Below are 19,754 nucleotides of genomic sequence, written 5' to 3'. Positions count from 1 at the left end.
ATGCGTTTGTGAACTTGTGTGAGTCCTCACAAAAAGATCTCCTAGGGAAGGGGGTGCTCCAAATCCTCCCTCGACTCTAACCAAATATAAAGAAATTTATTAATTGTTAATCACTAGTCAAATTCAATGCCGCAGTAGGAAAATAAAAATAATAAGCATATGTACCATTATCTCTTCAAACTGGGGAAAACTTATTCTTCCAAAGAAGATGCTTAAGCTATTTGCTTAGCACGGTTAGCCCTATTACGTTTAGAAATTGCCTATACAAAAAGATCTTCTAGTTAGTATTGTACCCTATAAAAATACTTAAGCTAAACATTACACTTTTTCTTACTTGATGCTCGGAGTATCCCAAAACTCCATAAGTTGAACCCACTCTGTTCGCGATAGTTGCTTGCGGCCTATGGCTTATAATGTTCTTCATATGTGGCATAGCGGGTATAAAAGTTCCTTTTCCATTTACTCTTTTGTTTCTGAATTAGCCCCGAAATCGAGCCAAAGTGGGCTCCTTCCGGGTCTCATCAAGTTCCCATTTATCCTAAAACGAGAGACAAAAAGATCTACTAAGAAATGAAATAGACAGTTTTTTTAAATTAGTGCAAGTGTGTGCAGATCCAAATGTCCATACCTTAATGTTATCCCATAACCACTCTTTGTCGCCTACATCTTGGAGCTCCCAATTTTTTGTCCAATCAAATCGACGTGACGTTGCCATTAATACTCCAAGAGATTCAGAGAACAAGCTTGGATGTTTCCGAGGTCCCACTGGTTGTCTGCCTTTCCATACCAATTCCAACTTTGAGCCATTTGGTTGGTCAAATACCTTAGGAAGGGTAGAAGTGCCCCTTACCCACTTTCCAGCTGTACACAAGCCCAAAGCTTCATTAATTAAACATAAGACAATAATGAACTAGAATGTTTAGTTAAACTTACCGCTCTCGTCACCATTAGGATCCTCTCGAAATCGTTTGACCATTGCACCTGTCTAAATCGTCACATAAAGCAATTCATCAAGTAAATCCATCAAGGAAGACACTAGATAATAACCACTCCCAAAACATAAAAAAAAAAATAGCACAAAAACGAGTTTGTTCCCAAAAAAAAAAATACACAAAAAATGAGTTTGTTCCCACAAAAAAAAATAGCACAAAAAACTACATATAATCATCGTCACTGTCATTGTCTTCATCACAATCATTATCAATGTCTTCATCACAATCACTATCATTGATGAAGTTTTCATCACATTCGACACCGTCAATGATATCTTCATCAATAGTATCCACAACAACTTCTACTCCATCAATCTCACTTCTAGTCCAACCGTTAATGTCGTGTCTGTGTCATCAACTATGTTATCCACATCTTGCGCATGCAAGGCGTGTTATCTTCGTCGACTCAACTCATCTGAACCCATATCATACAAGTCCCTTGGAAGCGTCTTTAACACAACTCGCCAATTATCATCCAAATTATCTTGGAGATAAAAACTTGTTCAACTTTGAGATGCTAAAATAAACGGTTCACTCGTAGCTAAGGTTCGTGTAAAGTTCACAGTAGTGAACCCATATTCATCTATTTTCATTCCTGCGCGAGTCATAACATCCCACCAATCACACTTGAACAGAAACACTCTATTCTCCTTGCAATAACGCAACTCAACTATGTCATTCAACACACCATAATAACCCACACTACCGGTCACTGGGTTCATGTCTTTCGCGCTCGCAAAGCTTGATGTTTCTGCCGATACAAAAACTCCACTATTCTGAGTTTTCCTTCGTGACTCACGAGCTTTTGTGTGAAATCTGTATCCATTTGCAATACAACCCTTGAAACAAGAAGCAAATCGACTAGGACCATATGCTAAACTCTGAAGTTGCTCGCTGACCAACTCCCCATCCTTTTTCATTTGCTGGACCTATTCAGATAAGGAGAAAAAAATAATGTTGAACTTCAGTAAACATAAGCAATCAATAGCAAGTAGCTCCAATCAAAAAGAAAGAAGACAAAAAAAATGGCTTCTTTTGCAACAAACAACATGGCAGAATATTGGACTTTTATTACAAGGTTTGAGGCTCAGACCTCGAACAACACTCTATCCGAGCGAGAATATAAATTGTTGTACATGAGTAATTATTATAAGGTTTGAAATTTTGAATAGCCCTAATAACTTTATCACTATTGATAACACAACTAGATCAAGTAAAGTCATTATAGTAGATCGACATTAGATCAAGATATACTTTGAAGTAAAAGAAAAAGAGCTATTACAACTAATTACTTCGGTAATGCAGAGACATTATCGTCTTCCACTCTCCAGGGACCAAAAGAAAAGGAAACAACTAATGTAGGAGGGAGGGGGAGAGAGATTTACTAACATCTTCCTATTTTTTCCTTGTTCTTTGTGTTGGACAGACTAATTACCAATGCTCTAGGAACCTGCAACTAAATTCCAAGTAGAACAAACATCCCTAAATAAGAAACTAAATCTAAACTGTACTAAACATCCTCTAAATATCCCTAAATCAGCTAAACATAAATATAAATAAAACAAGTAGAATCCTTCTTGAGGCATGTTACTAAACAAAGAAATCATATTGCTATCTACAAAACTACTTTGGAAAAAAGTAAATAGAGTACATAAACTGATATACATAATCTAACTGCATACAATTAACACTTACTTGGTTTTCAAACCATTTACCAAACCGTTCATTATGAATACGGTCCACATTCCTAGCACTTCCCCGCTGCCCGAGCTCATCCCTAATCACTTGTTTGTGTTTCCTGTACAAAACATTATTGCATTTTACTGACATAGGTTTATAAATAATATTTCTTTTTAACTAAGGCACAATTTCAATAAAGTGGACTTACTCAATAAATGGTACCACTTCCTCACAATTGATTAGCACATACAAACGAGCTTGTTCCCACTCATCGTCATTAAAGTCCTAAACGTTCCTTTCCCCTAAAGCACGATCAGTATCCGAAAAAATAGAAAATCGTCCATCCAATCCAACAACTTCGAACTCTTCATTCCTCCCCGTCCGGTTGAACTTAGTCTCCATCCCATCATCTAAGTATCTTGAGCAGAAAGTCAAGCATTCATCGACAAGATACCCTTCGCAATGGATCCCTCCGTCTACTCTTATTACGAACATACTTCTTCAAAGTGTACAAGTACCTTAATAAATATAAAAGATGACAAAATTTAAGTTCAAATTTTAACAAAATACAAACAAAAGTAACCATTACTATTATCTTTACTTTTCATCGACCTTTTCGATTGGGTACATCCATCGATAGTACACTGGTCCAAATGAGCTTAGCTTGACCAGCTAAATGAATAGGCAAGTGCACCATAACATCAAAAATGATGGAGGAAATATCATTTCCATTTTGCATAGTGTGACAAATCATCGGTACTCAAGACGTTCCAACTCTGCAAACCCATAATACTTTTGAACACAACCGCTTGTAGAAATTAAAGAGTTCAACAAGAACTAATGTAACTTCCTTAGGTAAGATTCCACGTATTGCAACCGGAAGCGATTCTGCTGCACTAGAACATGCCAATCATGGCTTTTTAGGCCGGTATTTTGCATTTTTTCACCCGAACATGACGCGATATATTTGATGAAAAATTATCGCGGAACTTTAATACCTTTCAAGAATTGACAAAGCTTCCTCTTCTCGCCAGGACAAGGTAAAGGGGAGCAGGGGGATATAGTATTTGTTACCCTCTTTAGCTATCGGATGAAGTGACTTTCGCATACCCATTAACACCAAATCTTGTCTTGACTTCAGGTTATCCTTTGATTTCTTCTCTAAATTCAGCAGTGTCCCAAGCCAACTTTCACCGTTGTTCTTTTCAATGTGCATGACATCTAGATTATGGAGTAAACAAAGGTATTTCCAATATGGGAGCTCAAAAAATACACTAATCTTCTTCCAATTGTGTGGCAAAGAATTATCCTCTCGACTTCTCTTTTGTCCAATAACCTTATCACTATTCACCTTACCAAATGTGATTTGGTCGAATCCATCTAATTGAGCAAGTACATCACTTCCAGTAAAGGGGCTTGGGGCAACTCCCATTTCTGTCTTGTTATCAAAAGAACTCTTATTCTTTCGATATTTATGATCAAGTGGCAGGAATTTATGACTTCCCATATAACAGAACTTTTTCCCATTTTGCAACCATTTTGAGCAAGTCTTCTCATGGCAAGAGGGACATGCAAGTTGTCCTTTAGTGCTCCATCCGGACAAATTAGCAAATGCTGGGAAGTCATTAATAGTCCACAAAACAGCTGCATGCATTTTAAAATTCTGTTTTGAAGAGGCATCATACGTCTCAACTCCCTTCTCCCACAACTCCTTTAACTCATCAATCAATGGTTGCAAGTACACGTCAATGTTATTTCCAGGATTGCTAGGGCCAGGAATTAGCAATGACATGATGAGAAAAGGTTGTTTCATACACATCCAAGGCGGCAGATTATACGGAACTAGAATAACGGGCCAAGTGCTATGAATAGAACTAAGACTACCAAAAGGATTGAAGCCATCACTAGCCATTCCGAAGTCCGACATTGCGAGATTCTAAACCAAATGAAGGATATCTTTGGTCTAAGCTTTTCCATTCCTTGAGTCACCGGATGCCTCAAAGCACCATCTTTCGATGCGATCATCGATGCCATCTCATATCTTTAGAAGTTTTGAGCACATAAATAATCTTTGGAGTCTTGGCTTTATAGGAAAGTATCGCAAAACCTTAGCAGCCTTTTTTCTTAGGTTTTGCAGATGAACTAACTCTATTTTCTGTACACTCAAAGTCGGATCCATCTTGACTCACCACATACATCACAGCTTATCCTTGTCCATGACTGGTTTATTATCCTTCCAATACAACATACAATCATTAGGACATCGCTATCTTAATGCACTCCATCCCAAGATCCCAAAGTTGTTTTTGATTCATAATGATTCTTGGGCATATTGATGTCATTTGGAAGTGAATCATTTAATACCTCAAGCAACATGTCAAGCGAATGATTACTCCAGCCGTTAAGACACTTTACATGAAGCAATCGTTGCTAGAAAAGACAATTTTGAACTCTTAGTACAGCCCGGGTACAAGGGGTGTGTCCGCTTCCTTCAACAACTTGTAAAACTTATGTGCTTCTTCATTTGGCTCATCCGTTCGAGTGTCACTAGAACTAGACTCATTTGTATTCGAACTAGGTGGTATGTCATTGTCTATACCAACCATGTTTTGAAATCCTAATGCATCTTGCAACATTGTATGCATATCATCACCCTGATTAGACTCGGTATTTACCTCCACACTCTCCCCATGCTTTGTCCAACGGACATAACTCTGTAGTATACCACGATTCTTTATATGATGTTCCACTATATGTTTAGGCAATAACATTAGATTAAGGCATCCTACACATGGGCAGAAATCTCACCACCAAGTTCCTTAATTCGATTATTCCAAGCAAACTCGATAAATTTCTCACAACCAAGTATATACTTACGATTGCATCTTCCTAGAGTCGGATCCATCCAACTTTTATCCATTTAAAACTGAACTACAACTACATAAAAAAAAAAAGACAATCTTGTTCAAAAAAGAAGAATATAATATCCTACATCAAGTTCAAAAATTAATATATTCACTAACATATCCTAACATAACATAGGAGAACCAATAAAAAAGACTGACAACAAGGCCATATTAATGTCCAAATGTGGGATTTACCACCAAATATTGGTCTCACATAATTGAAGAAAGCAATAGCCATGAAAACATAACTAGAACTCAATACGAGGAAAGCTAAAGCTTTAAATTTGAAAAGTCGAACTTTTTATCCAAAAATAACATAAATTGGATTAAAACCTCATATATATATACAATATTCTAACAATAGAAAAGTCGAATCAATTGATCAAATATTCTTACGATATTTAGATTTAAATAAAATAATGAAGTGCTTGACTTAGTCACCAGATCGTTGAGCGGGAGCGAGAGTGAGAGCGGGAGCGAGAGCGCCTAACTTGAGAAGCACCCACTTTGAGAGTGCCCACAGAGCACTTTTATATACTAGTAATTTTACTAATTAATGAAGTACTGAGTAACAAATGCTAGTTATCATACTTGATTTTTTCTTATGTGTTCTCAAAGTAATTAATAAAGGATTAATAAATCAAATGTTTGATAACAAAGTTACAAATGGTTCTAACCAAAAAAAAATTATTCTTAAGGATTGAAAAAGAAGTAGAATTAGGAGAAAGGACAAAACATAATTAGCTATTGAGTTGGTCAGTAAAATTGAGAAAAAAATAAGTTATACTACACTAGTGCTACTATGAGATGGGGAGTATAGTATAGTGGTACAGGTCTTCTTCCTTAAACCTTCTTCACACTTCAGAGACCCAAAAATTTCATGAACGACAACATCTCGACAAAAACCCATTTCATCAATTATGAGAAACAAAACTCGCTAGTTCGATAAAATCGTCATATTCTCATCTCTTCCAAAAATTTTTTTGTTTTTGGATTTTGATTAATTCATCTTCAATATTTTGATTTAAAGTTGAGAATCTATTAAAGTTCTTCAAATTAGTGAATGGTTTGTATAGATAATTAGATTTGTGTTTTACTCTAGCAGAAAACTCATCTAAATGGATGATTAGAAATGAATTAACTGATTCTTTAGTGCAAAGAGCGGTTCCTTAAATCCAAAGCGCGGTTTTGAATAGCTTTTGATCTAAATCCGCCAAACCGCGGTTTGAGTGCGGGAGCTCCATACCATCTACACGGTTTATGTGACTAAGAGTGCTTCAAATCACAAAAAAATATACGATTTCTTAAACAAATCTCTAAAATAAAACGTAGGGGAGAAGATGATGGATTACCTGAAGGTAAAGTAAGCAATGGAGAAGGAGGCAGAAGCAGTGAAGAAGAAGAAGGCAACCGGTGAAGAAGAAGGCAGCAACTGGCGGTGAAGAAGAAGGTGGCGGTGAAGAAGAAGGCACTGGTGCGGCAGCCGGTGAAAAGTATTTGGGTTTTCGGTTTCTTCTTTTTCTTTTTGTTATTTGAGATTCAACTTTCACCAAAATAAACGAGCGAAAGAACCGCGGGAACGCTAACATCTATTTTCTATTTTCTGATTTTTTTTTTAATGAAAATAATTATTTAATGTTTTAAATAGCCTTTTTGCAGCCATCGACGCCAAACACTTAATTAAAGCCACGCGCAAAATTTGTTCGCTACGAAAGGTCTGACTTAAAGCCACGACCACATTGAAACGGTTGCAAAAAATGCACCTTTTGCAACAAAAGGATAATCACAAGGCAAAAAGGTACTTCTTGCCACATATTTAGTTTGTCGTGGCAACAAGTAAGATATAGCCACCAAACCCCTAGCCGCGGCAATATGTCCGAGGCTAAAAGTCACTTTTTTGGTAGTGCCACTTGCCTATCACTGCAATGGTGGACAAGATTCATGGGGGAAATTATGAAAATGATATCCGATCGGGCGGGGAGTTATCTAGGAGCTGGACTACTATCTTATATCCATCTATGGAAACTTTATTGGCTGAGAGGATCGAGGTGAGGAGAAGTTGGATTGTTCTCAAGTCAAGGGAGGGTATTTTTGAGGTGTGTGCTACTCATACTCACTTGGTTGACTTGAATAGAAGTCACTGCTCTTGTAATTGGTGGAGAATCGAAGGATTCCCTTGTGCACACGCACTGCGCTCCATTTTGGCTGATGGATTGAATGTGTATACCTACTGTGATAAATTTTTCTATTCTCAGACATTCCGTGATAGTTATTCAAGAACTATAGTACCTGTGGAGAACAATAAAATGCCTACTAAGATACCAAGTGTGCCTGATTTACTACCTCCAGATCTGAAAAAGAAGATGGGGATACTAATAAGAAATCGGAAGCACAAAGACGGGTGCTACAAGAGGTAGGAAGAAGAACAAGGGCCCTTGCTATGGCTACCAAGAACCCAAGTGGGCTCCACTCCTACAACAAGCTCTATACCGTTCAATGAATTTGCATTTTTCATCTATTCTTTGATGTTGCTCGTATATGAAAAACAAGATGTCGATGAACTTGCTGGATTTTATAGTTTGATGTTGGATTTTATATGTTACGTTTTTTAGTTGGAGAATGAAAATATAGTTTTACATAGTAACTTTTGGGGATGAAATTAGCCCCGACACGACAAAATTTATGTAAATGTATTTTTACATAGTCATTATATATGTAAATATATATTTACATAGTAACTTGACCTATGCAAACTTAAATATACATAATAACTTTTGGGATTGAAAAGTTCCAGACACCTGACCAAATATATGTAAATGTATTTTTACATAGTCATATATATGTAAAACTATATTTGCATAGTCACTAAAGCTATGAAAACTTAAATTTACATAATACCTTTTGGGAATGAAATTGGCTTGACACCTGACAGAATATATGTAAATGTATTTTTACATAGTCATTATATATGTAAATCTATATTTACATAGTCACTAAAGTTATTTAGTATATGTTTGAGCTAGCTTTGCTATCCAATTTAGGGATAGAGGATGAAATGGTGATCAGTTGGTTGTTTAGAGATTATGTGTTTGTGATGACAATAAATAGCTTCTTAATAACTACCATAATGAAGTATGTTATTAGGACAAAGAGTGATTTTCAAGTAACCTTGGATTCACAAATATAGATAATTATATTGGTGTTTAACCTGACAGAGAAAGGGACTCTGACTCTGCACACATAATATTTCCAAAAAGCTATAAACATTTCATCCATCATAATAAAATGTTTTGGCAAAGTAACCATACAAAAAAGTATAATCCAGCAAAGATTGTATATGTAGAACAATACTAAACAACTCCAACACATTAACAGTAATAGTACATCATAACCAAACACTCCCAAGTTAGAATGGTTCCAATGTTTTAACACAAATAAACACAACGTAATCAACTAGAAATATGGAAAATCAACTCTTCATTTCTTGCATTCTTCTTTTGGATCCCATTTTTCTTGTTGGTTTGATACAATCTCATATGTCAGGTTAACCCTCAATTGTTTCGCGGTTTCTAGCGTTATATCTTGGGTAGCTTTTCCACATATTATAGCCTTCACAAACAAAATGATGAAGAAACCACAATTTGAACTGAAAATGCAAAAAAAGAAGTTTAAGATAAGAGATAAGATATTAAAAAGAGATTTAAGTTTGGGATGTTAAGTTCTTACGATGCTCCTTGTTGTGGGCATGCTCCAACTTTGATATCTTTCATCAAATCCACATCTAGTAACCTTAGCTCTTGACACCTACATCTAATAGCTTCCACCACCCTCTCTTGCTGCATTAAATTGAACAAAAATTTACCAAAACTATGTAAATATATATGCAAATCTATATTTACATAGTAACTGACCTATGTAAACTTAAATTTACATAGTAACTTAAAATAAAATTTCACTTACCAACAGTTCAGCATCTTCTAACGAAATGTATTTCTTCTTCTTGTAGTTCCTTGGCCTTAAAGAGTCATAGTGTGTCCATTCCCAATTCAAAGTATCAACATGAAGCAAAGTCCAGTGATAACCATTTTTGTATTTTCTTAACTTGGGACTATTTATGATGAAAAATAGATGAGCAACCTTGTTGTCCAACTGTTTTAGGACATCTGTGACATAGACTTTCATGCCTTGTTTCTAGTTATCTCTTAAAGCCAGCTACAACAAATAAGAACAACAACATCTTCATGCCTTGTATGCATATTCAGTTGAATTTACATATTCAACTTCAATAATTAAATTACATGGAAGATGCTTACCCATGCAAATGATGAGAAATGGAGACACTTTGGTGGAGAAGATCCAATTAGCTTTTCCATTTCCTTGGGGAGTTGGAAGTGCACATACCAATCAATGATCTACCATAAACAATACGAAAAATTACTAAATTGCAAGTTTTTTCATTTCAAAAGATTTGAGTAATCAAAAGATTTACCTTATCACTAACGAAGAAGTTCAACATCAGGTGGTTCACGTGTTCCCCCTGTATTTTCAAGTGCATTTGAATGTTCATCCACGCAATTGTACTGCAATATACATACACGATCAAAACAATTTGTGTAATTACATAGACGATAAGAAAAACTTACAAATATTTATGAAAAGTAAATTTTACTTCTGGTTTGCTTTTCTGAAAAAACTTTCCACCAACAACAACTTCTCTTTATCAAGTAGACTCCACATCTTGGTTGAATGTGGTCTTGACATAGGCTTTCCTACGCGTGGTGATGGAGTCTCGAAATCATCTGCATCAATCACCGGTTCATCATCCAATTCAATTTCAGCAACTTTAGTATTCCTTGTTTGCTTCTTAATATTTCCGAACTCATATATTGTTGATGTTTTCTTCATCCGCTCCGATCCCTTTCCTTCACTTTCTTAAACATCGAGTTAGGTTTTCCCTCACCTTTTTCTACTTTGTCTCTCTGCTTTACTCTTCTCCATCCAACTCGGATTCTTCCTTTTCATCTGCCTTACCTTTCTCTTCCTCTTCATATGTCTCTTTCTTAGCCAACTATTTCTCAGACAACTCAGTCTCTCCAATGTCTTCCTTTTCAGCCAACTCTTTCTCGGACAACTCGGACTCTCTTTTGCCTTCCTCTTCAACCAAATCCACATCTCTGTTCTCTACCCTTTCAACCATATCTACATCTCCTCCTCCTTCAACCATATCTACATCTCCTCCCCCTTCAACCAAACCGACATCTCCTCCTCCTTCAACAGAATCTATATTTCTCCTATTTTCCTCCCCATAGAACTCGTTATGTTCATTATTTTCAAACATATCTTCTAGACTCTCTTCACAAACTATTCTCGTCAGTCTACCAAGTTCACCCCTTAAATCTTTATTAAGTTTCCTCAACTCTTCATTCTCCCTCTTCAACTCAGCATTTTCCCTCCTCAAGCTTTTCAGCTTCACTTTGGTGGTGTCCAGGGTATAATGCCTCTTTCTCTTCCTCGTTTAGTTCCAATTTTACTTTGATGTGGGAATTGGGAACATTTTCTGGCTTAAAAGTTTTTGGTACTTCATCCGCTAGTCGTTCCATCGACCACTTTGCAATCCGTGGGAAGCAAGTCTCGCGGACTGAATCACAAAGTTTCACATGCTTACACAAAAAGTATTGCACATAACATGTGAATTTGTATTAGCAACATTTTCATAGAATTCTTTTTCCAACATATGACATATGACATCTGCATTGGATATGTAAATTTCAATTTTCATATGCAAATATAGATTTTCATATGTAAATTTCTATTTTCATATATATTTTCATACACTTGACAGGTGATATAGACTATGAAAATATAACTATGCATATGTGAAAACAAAATTACATATGAAAATACTAAAATGCTGACAATATAATGTTAGTATATTACCAACATATGACATCTGACATATGCATATGCAAATGTATATTCTCTTTTATTATGTGAGGATGATATAGGCTATGAAAATATGACTATGCATATGTCAGAAAACAAACTAAACTTACATATGAAAATATGAATTTGTAGACAATGTAAGTATCTTACCAAAAGCTGAATAATGCATCCTGAAATTTTGAATGGACTACTGCTATCCCACTTCCAAATGTTTTCAATCAGTTCTGAGTGAACTGAGATAGCTCATGACACACTCCACATAGCTTCCAAAGTCTCAACATGCTTTGGGAAGGACCAAGCTATTCCACTCGCACCACTCCTTGCAAATACTGTCATCACCAGAAAAATAACGAGTAGTCTCACCACATCTTCAATATCCGTAGGGTCTGTTGAGTTTACAATCTGGTTCAAAATTTCTTTTACAACCATTGTTGTTATCTTGTTAACTCTAGAGAAGCAGGAATGGTGATCCAGAAATAGCTTCGTCTATTCTCGTTCCTGACTGGAAAAAAACAATTTTCCCCATCATGGTAAGCCCAAAGGTTACAACCACATCAGATAGACATAAAGACACAAACTTATTTCCTATCTTAAACTTATGCCTCTCCTTGCACCAACTAGTTAACAACTTTATAATGATGTGACTTGGTTTCTCTAACATTCTATTATCGACCTTTCCATCGACAAAAACCATAAAAAGATTACCAAAAGGAGTTTCTTTCATCTTGGTGATATGAATATCCCTAATTCTTCCCTTCAATCTTGTACAAGTTTTAGCATTAGCAATGTAGAAGAACGGAATACCTTGTTAGAACCAGTAGATTTTACATCCTGTTGCAATACAAATTTCGAATATGTAAATACAAATTCAAATATGTAAATACAAATTTCAAAAGATGACCAAATACAAATTCACTTGTGAAAATACGAATTTACATATGAAGCTATATATGTAATTTACTAATTCATACACATATATATATATGTAATTGTACTTTTATATATGAAAATGCATATTTATATAATAAATTAAGCATTTTCACTTTAGATTTCGTTTATTTACAAACAAAATTAAAAAAAAAATATGATTTTTACCTTCGATTTCGTCTTTTTATCGGTAGTTGCTTTCCTTTTTGTTTGTGACATGGAAACTTTTGATTTTTTCGGGTGTTTCTCTCTTATTTTTCGGTTGTTTTGTCATCTTATCTTCTATGTTAATTTGGTTTTCCGGGATATATCTAGGGTTTATAAGAAGAGGGATCTCGTGGAAGAAAGAGAGAAGAGAAATTTGAGATCTAGAATTTTATGGGGAGGGGTGTATTTTAGTGATTTTTTATTTTTTGGACAATATTTAAATTGTCATGTCATGTTGTGTATATATTTTGAAATTTGAACATTAATTTCAATCCAAGAACAAATAAATGAAGGTACCTATGTGGACCATTCAATTGGTTTCAATGTTTTTGTAGCTAAATTGTTTAGATATGTTTGTTATGTTATAAAGAATAACAACTATTATTAATATTTACTAACATACTATCACAAATTTTTAACTTCCGAATTTTTGTAACCAAACGTTTAAAATGCGTATTAATTAAACACCGCATAATTGTTATATTTTTTGACCGTACCATTTTTTTGAATCACCAAATAATTCTCGAATTATTTCGGTACCGAATTTTTGCCGTTTCCGAATTGCTAACAAGTCATTTAACTATGCCATAAGGAGGTTAGCGAAAAAAAAAAAAAAAAACTATGCCATAAGGGGCTACCCCACGTCCCCAAAATTTGATTACATTTGATGGTCTTTTGGGTATTTGCATCAGAAGCATAGTGGTCCAGGGCTTTATAGTAGGCGTACTAGCCTATATATAGTTCACCTTCCCAAATTCAAACTCTTTACACTGGGTGGACCTGATGGCTCCATCATCTGGTGGAACTTTTGTTCTAAATCAGGTACTACTTTTCTGAATTGCTCAGAGTTTTTTTTATGAAATTCCACACGGAAATTCCAACCGTAACTAGGCGCCCCAGAATCCTAGCTAGACAGTGTTTAGGCGTAACTAATGATTGGCCTGCTTGGAGAAAAGGAGGTTGTCCCTTTTATGATTCTGGTGGTTGTTAGCAAGAGGATGCATACTTGGCATATGATCTAAATTCGAATTATAAGTACATAAAATCTGAACAATGCCCAAATGGCCTCTGGCGGCGCTTCAAAAACTAAGATAGAAAAATTCATCCTATCGGTCTACAGTAACTTATAACCTGTACGTTCTTGTTGAAAATGGCAAGACATATGGCCAGTGGCAATGTTGTGTGCGTGGCCATGCTGCTACCATACCGGTTGCATTGAAGGACCCTAGCCTGAAGGCTCATCAACCCCGAAAGTAAACTAGCCCGAAGGCTCTCGTAGATGCGTCATTTTGAGTAGACCCAACTGCCTCCAAATATTTGCTCGCCAAGATGTACAAGGAGAGGAGAATTTACATAATCTATTAGGAAGTCTACGTGAGCTGATTATGGTGCATTAATTAGTGCTCGTATTCATGGAATCATGGTGTTGGTATTTGGATTTTGGAGTCGAAGAAGTGGGTGTTGTCGGCGTGGAAGGAAAATCCCCCATTGGGTGGGATGCCTCAGTTTCAGCCCATGTACCATGTTTGTATTGTTTGCTGTACTGTTGAGTGTTGATACCTTTCTTTTATCCGATTATCAGAACATGGAGCATGTTGGAAACAGCAAGATTAAGTTTGATAGAGAACCTCACAGAAAAGGGCTTGGGCAATGTGTACTGTGGTTATAGTAGATCCTTATAGCCTAGATATTGTGCGGACTGTCTTTCATGGGAGTTTATCTATAGGAGAATTGAAGTTTATGGCTGCAATTCCATCTGGCAAGTACATCATCTGTGGTATTGGCTGATGTTCTTGATAAAATGCATGCATAAAAGTTCTCCGCATAACATGATGCCCATTCTGAACAACGGTTCAGTGGATGGGATTCCGTTGTATCAATATCAACCCAGGGAAGGCTCTTAGTGCTTCTATATGGGACTCATTATATATTTCGATTAGTAGATAGTGGCATTGCTATTGGCGTGATATCTATATTAGACCATCTCCTGAACTTGAGTTGCGCTGGAATGTTTATGTTCAAATATACAGACTACCAACCTAAAGGAATTTTAGAAAGCTTTTTTGTTGTTTGGAATAGTAGAGGTGCTGGACTAGTTTATAAAGTTTTAGGTTCAGATGACACATTCAAGTTTGAACTGCCATGTGAGATCCCTGCTGTTTGTAATCCTCTTAATGCGAACATTTCTATTATTTTTCGTCAAATGAACAAATTTATTCTTCGTATAGAATCTTTATGCCCATGGAAAGTTGGACCAACAATAGAATGGAAAATGCTTGGGGAAGGTGGTTTTCTTGGTGACTGGATTGATAGCTCTAGTTCTGTTTCTATTACTGAGTCGTTAAAGTGCAATTCTTTCATAGCACCAACTGATGTGAAGGCTCAAATCATAAGTTTGGTAAACTTACGATATAATTGGAAACTATATAAAGGTATTCTGGTTTCCTTGTAAGTGCATATATACCATAAAGTTCATCTATTAATTTGATTCCCTATCTGCCTATCTAATGTTGATAATTTATTTTCTTGATTTTCTCTATCTTGATTACTCAGTCATGCGAAAAAGTTTCCTCCAGAGCTCCGTAGCGGCCTTCATGGAATTCGTGCATTTTCAATGGTGCTTGTGAATGGACTCGTCAACATGCACGGTTGGCAGTTGGTGATGCAATTGGACATATTCAGTGTTACGATTCAGGTATATGACTTGCAAAGGTATTTCAGACAGGAAATGTAGTACAAATATATTTTTGTTAAGAATATGTAGTGTGTGATGGATCTTCATTAGAGTTGACGAGACCTTGCTCTTATATATTGATAGGTATATGCTTGAAGATTTTATGATAACCATGATTCCTTTCCGAACTATATATATGAACACTGATTTGATATCATATCTAGATCAAACTTTAATTGAAATGGGAGTAATTCATGTTTTACCAAAACAATCGCTAAATTGGTCAACCTCAACTATATCTCTTTTAGGCAAGTGCACAATTCACACGAAGACCCTGAACTTCCCTCTTCATTATATGAGTGCTTAGTCCTGACAACAGTGAGGCGGGAAGGAAATTACCCATTCTCTGGCTTATTCCTTATTGGCACCATAACTAGGAATATGCTTAGTCCAATAATGGCCTCACTTTGCTGGGACACCAGATTGAGTTGCTATCATGAATAAGTCCTGGAATATGCCGTATGGGGACTGGAAATGTAAATGTTGGCATTGGAAAGATAGGCAGATAGATGATGTGCATACACTGAACAGTTAGGTCACCCAATGAAATTTCAGGTTCAGATGACACATTCAAGTTTTAACTGCCATGTGAGATCCCTGCTGTTTCTAATCCTCATAATGCGAAACTTTCCATTAGTTTTTTTCAGATGAACAATTTCATTCTTCGTATAGAATCTTTATGCCCATTGAAAGTTCAACCAGCAATGGAAAAATGCTTGGAGAATATGGTTTTCTTGGTGACTGGATTGATAGCTCTAGTTCTGTCTCTATTGCTGAGTCGTCAAAGTACAATTCTTCCATAGCACCATCTGATGCGGAGGCTTAAGAAACATATCAGAAAACTGTGTTCCAACTAAAAAAAATTGAAATGAATTTGTGGAGAGGAGGGGAACAGTAATCTTCTGTTAAAAGAGCATACAATGTCATCATCAATGGTTCTTTTTTAACCTTTTTACACCACATGTGCAATAGTTTATGAATTTTTCTAGTGTTGATTAGAAGCGGCAAATTCTGAAATCTCTTTTCAGAAATTGCATTTGTTTGCTACCCACGTAGTGAAATGGAACCTTGTGTGTGTAAGCAATTATTATTTCAGGACACGTGTCCAATATTGTGCATGTCTGCAGATCGGATGGTGGGAACCTCAAACTGACGAAGTTTCAGTCAATGTCTAGTATCAGGTAGCCTGGACGGCACAGTTTGTTAAAGGGATCTTAATACAAGTGATCTCATCACTGTGATGCACCACCACATAGCTCCTGCGTTACAAATTATCCTGCCTGCTCCCTGGACTTATCATCCTTTGAACATTAACTCACTTGGGAATGTTCTTGTGTTGCTCTTGCTTTCACTTTGATACAGTGCAGGTGGAAAGAATGTTTGCTGGACACACTAACTATCTTTCATTAGTAGTGTGGGATGGTGAAAGGGGTATAACATGCCTATGCAAGAGTCACTTGAAGAATTCTGACGCAGTTGATGTCATATATATGTCTTTGGAATGTAAACGAGTGCTCGAGAGCAACTCCTCCATGGTCCTGCTTCTCATTCAATGTTTGAGAATTTCTGTAAATGCTTGAACTTGAATTCTGTACTTGGCAATATATTGAACGTAATAACTTTGGCATCTTCTTTGCTTCTGGCAGTAAGTGAAACATGTGAGTACAGTCTCATTCTAATAATCTTGTGACGGGTCACTTTATTAGATGCATATGAGAGAGAACTTATTGATTTGACAGAGTAAACCGTTGCACATTCTAGTGAAGGAAAGTCTGGGAGACACCTTTCCAGGCAATTTTAACAACACATTATGCATGTGGTGGAATGCTCTTGTACTTTCCCTGGAATTGCTACTTTAAAATTTGACAATAGTTCTTGAATGTTTCCTTGTCAAAACTGCGCAAAGTTTATTGAAAATAATGATAAGCTAGTGAGAATATTTTATCAGAAAAGAGGTCTGAGACACCTATTTCTTTTGTTACGAATTCAGACGGTGTTTCTGATGCACAAGAAGACCATGGATGGTTAAAATGCATTGAAGGGTTTGTCATTCACTTCAGTTATCTTTTTTGCACCAGTGGGGAGTCGATCACGAGCTAGATAGATTGCTCATATGTGAGATGAATGTCTATAGACCGAAGATTATTATCGTAGTTTCTGATTCATGGTGATAGAGGCTCAGCAAAATTGCTATGACGTGAAGTACTTAGGGAACATAGAAAATCATGGATATTCATTTTTCTATGGAGGGCCAGGAGGAAACTGTGTGGGATAAGACATATTTGATGTACAAGTTAAGTTTCCCTATAACTAGCTCTAGGATTCCCCGAGCTATCTGGTTGTAGTTTTAAGCTTAGCTAAGGGATTGTATTTTTATCCTTGCTTTTCATTAATTACTTTCAGTTTTTGGAATAAGGTTGTTGCATTTTGTTGACGTTGCCTCAACGGTTTGGTTCAGTTTCCATTTTCGACTGACTCTTTAAGGATTTATGTCCATGACAGTTGATTCTTTACACCCTATTCCAATTTCTATATAGGTATCCTAATTTATATCCATGTAAAATAAAGAGTTATTAAGGCTTCTATGATCCTGCTAATATAATAGCGAGAATTATAAATTCATTTTATCAGTATGAATTTTTAATGCATTTGGATATTTTGGGCATAATGGTGGTAGCTGCTGATGCATTGTAAAGTATATCTAATCACAAAAACTATTTCAATTCTATTCAAGTTTCTGAAATTTGTTTGGCATTTGCAGTGATTTCAGCTAATTAAGTATTTGAATATTTGCAGTAGATATGTATCCATGTTCTTGTTGTATTCAGCGAACGATCGTCCGCCTCTGTTTAGTCGTACTCTTTTACAGGTGCCGAATTCTGGTCATCTGGCATACAAAGATGGTGTTGAGGCATTTAAAAATGGTGCTTATCAAGGTGCTTATTAATCCTATATATAATATACAGATTTCAGTCCATCTGCAGGTTGGAAATCTTCCCTATTGTCCAGGGAAGGTAGCTGACTGTAATATGTTGTATAATAATCACTAAAACATACATCTCTCCATTGAGAAGCATGACAACCATTCTCCATAGTCTATACCATATATTAACTAGTTTTATTTGGTAAAAGTACAAAACTAAACCTAACCAGGCACTTGCAAATATTTGTTGTACAAATTTATCCCAAGGAATGAAGGCGAAGCTTAGAAATAGAAGAAATTAAATACTCTTTTAGGTAAACCTTTCCATGATTATGGAAAATCTTCAACTCATTTTAGCTAGGTTTTGACAGGAAGAAGACTCATTTTCTTGGTTGCTTAAAAGGGTCACTCTTAGAAGTGAGGTTATAAATTTCTTGGCTTATGTAACTTGCCAATGACTATTGGAGTATTGCTTGGAGGATGAACTTTTAATGCAAAGTTGATGTTTGCGAGGTTATAGTATTATGTAACTTGGTTATTCTTTGATTTTGAGCTTTAGGGAGTAGACACTAAACTTGTATGGAGCTTGTGTTTTTAGAACTTCTGTCCTCTTACCTATTTATGGACTAATATTTTCCTATTGTGGAATGTTGGATTGAAGGTACTATTTTCAGAACATTTTAGTTAATAATTGCACAACAGTTTCTCTATTAATAGTTGTTGGTTCGTAGGTTTATATTTCTTAGGTCTAATGCCATATTTTCGAAGCCCAATCAAGTCTAAGAACTATTGATCAGAGTGGGGAAGGTCAGTTTGCTAGGTTTTGTTTCGAGTATTTAACATGAATATATGCTCTTTTGATATTTCTAGTTTTGATATTGAAGTGAAATGTAAGGAGTAGTTGATAAGGGAGCCGTCATCTAAAAGATCCAAAGCCTGGAGTTCATGAGTAAAAGGGGTTCAGGGTTTGATGGAAAAGCCTATGTAGGTATCTTAGTTTGCATGTAGCTTGCAAGGAGAACATATGTTAGTTTCTGATATTTTCCATTATTTTAGCGAGTTATTATTGAGATACAGATATCACTGAGGAAGTTTCTCAAAGTGTTAATGATTTTCCAAAGAGGTCTTAAACTGAAAATGTATAGTTACCAAAAAAAATGTGAAAGTGTATAATTCTCTATTGGTGTAAAGGTTTTGATTTGATGATAAACCCATGATGGTCTGCAACTCCTCTTGTTAGTTGAAAATATTTCATTTAATTGATTATGAACTGATTATTCTTTTCCTCATAATTAAGTCTTTCCTAAATTGATTCTATCCTTTTCAAGTGTTACTTTGGAATGAGTGCTCTGTCCTATTGGTGCCTTCAATTCCCATGCGAGGATGGTTAGCACAAACCTCTCTTTTTACATGGGAATCACCCAAGTCTGGGAGGCATGGCC

At 35.9% G+C, this 19,754-nt stretch overlaps 1 protein-coding gene and 1 long non-coding RNA gene across 2 annotated transcripts; one reads left to right on the top strand and one right to left on the bottom strand.

Moving 5' to 3' along the window:
* Positions 1-1,154: 1,154 nt before the first annotated feature.
* LOC147495003 (uncharacterized) lies at positions 1,155-4,599 on the bottom strand. The gene is made up of 4 exons (XM_086568298.1): positions 3,671-4,599; positions 3,127-3,190; positions 1,521-1,921; positions 1,155-1,338 (listed from the first exon to the last, which is right to left on the bottom strand). Exons 1-4 carry the CDS (start codon positions 4,597-4,599, stop codon positions 1,155-1,157), a joined length of 1,578 nt encoding a protein of 525 aa, XP_086424424.1.
* Positions 4,600-13,428: 8,829 nt separating this feature from the next.
* Positions 13,429-17,015, top strand: LOC147495002 (uncharacterized). Its single transcript, XR_015198813.1, has 4 exons — positions 13,429-13,477; positions 14,884-15,087; positions 15,209-15,350; positions 16,517-17,015. It is a non-coding gene; the product is annotated as an uncharacterized LOC147495002 (long non-coding RNA).
* Positions 17,016-19,754: the final 2,739 nt, after the last annotated feature.

The sequence above is a fragment of the Coptis chinensis genome, chromosome 6 (genome assembly GCF_015680905.1).
Source record: "Coptis chinensis isolate HL-2020 chromosome 6, ASM1568090v1, whole genome shotgun sequence".
Classification (NCBI taxonomy): Eukaryota; Viridiplantae; Streptophyta; class Magnoliopsida; order Ranunculales; family Ranunculaceae; genus Coptis; species Coptis chinensis.
This window is presented reverse-complemented; position numbering and strand designations above follow the sequence as displayed.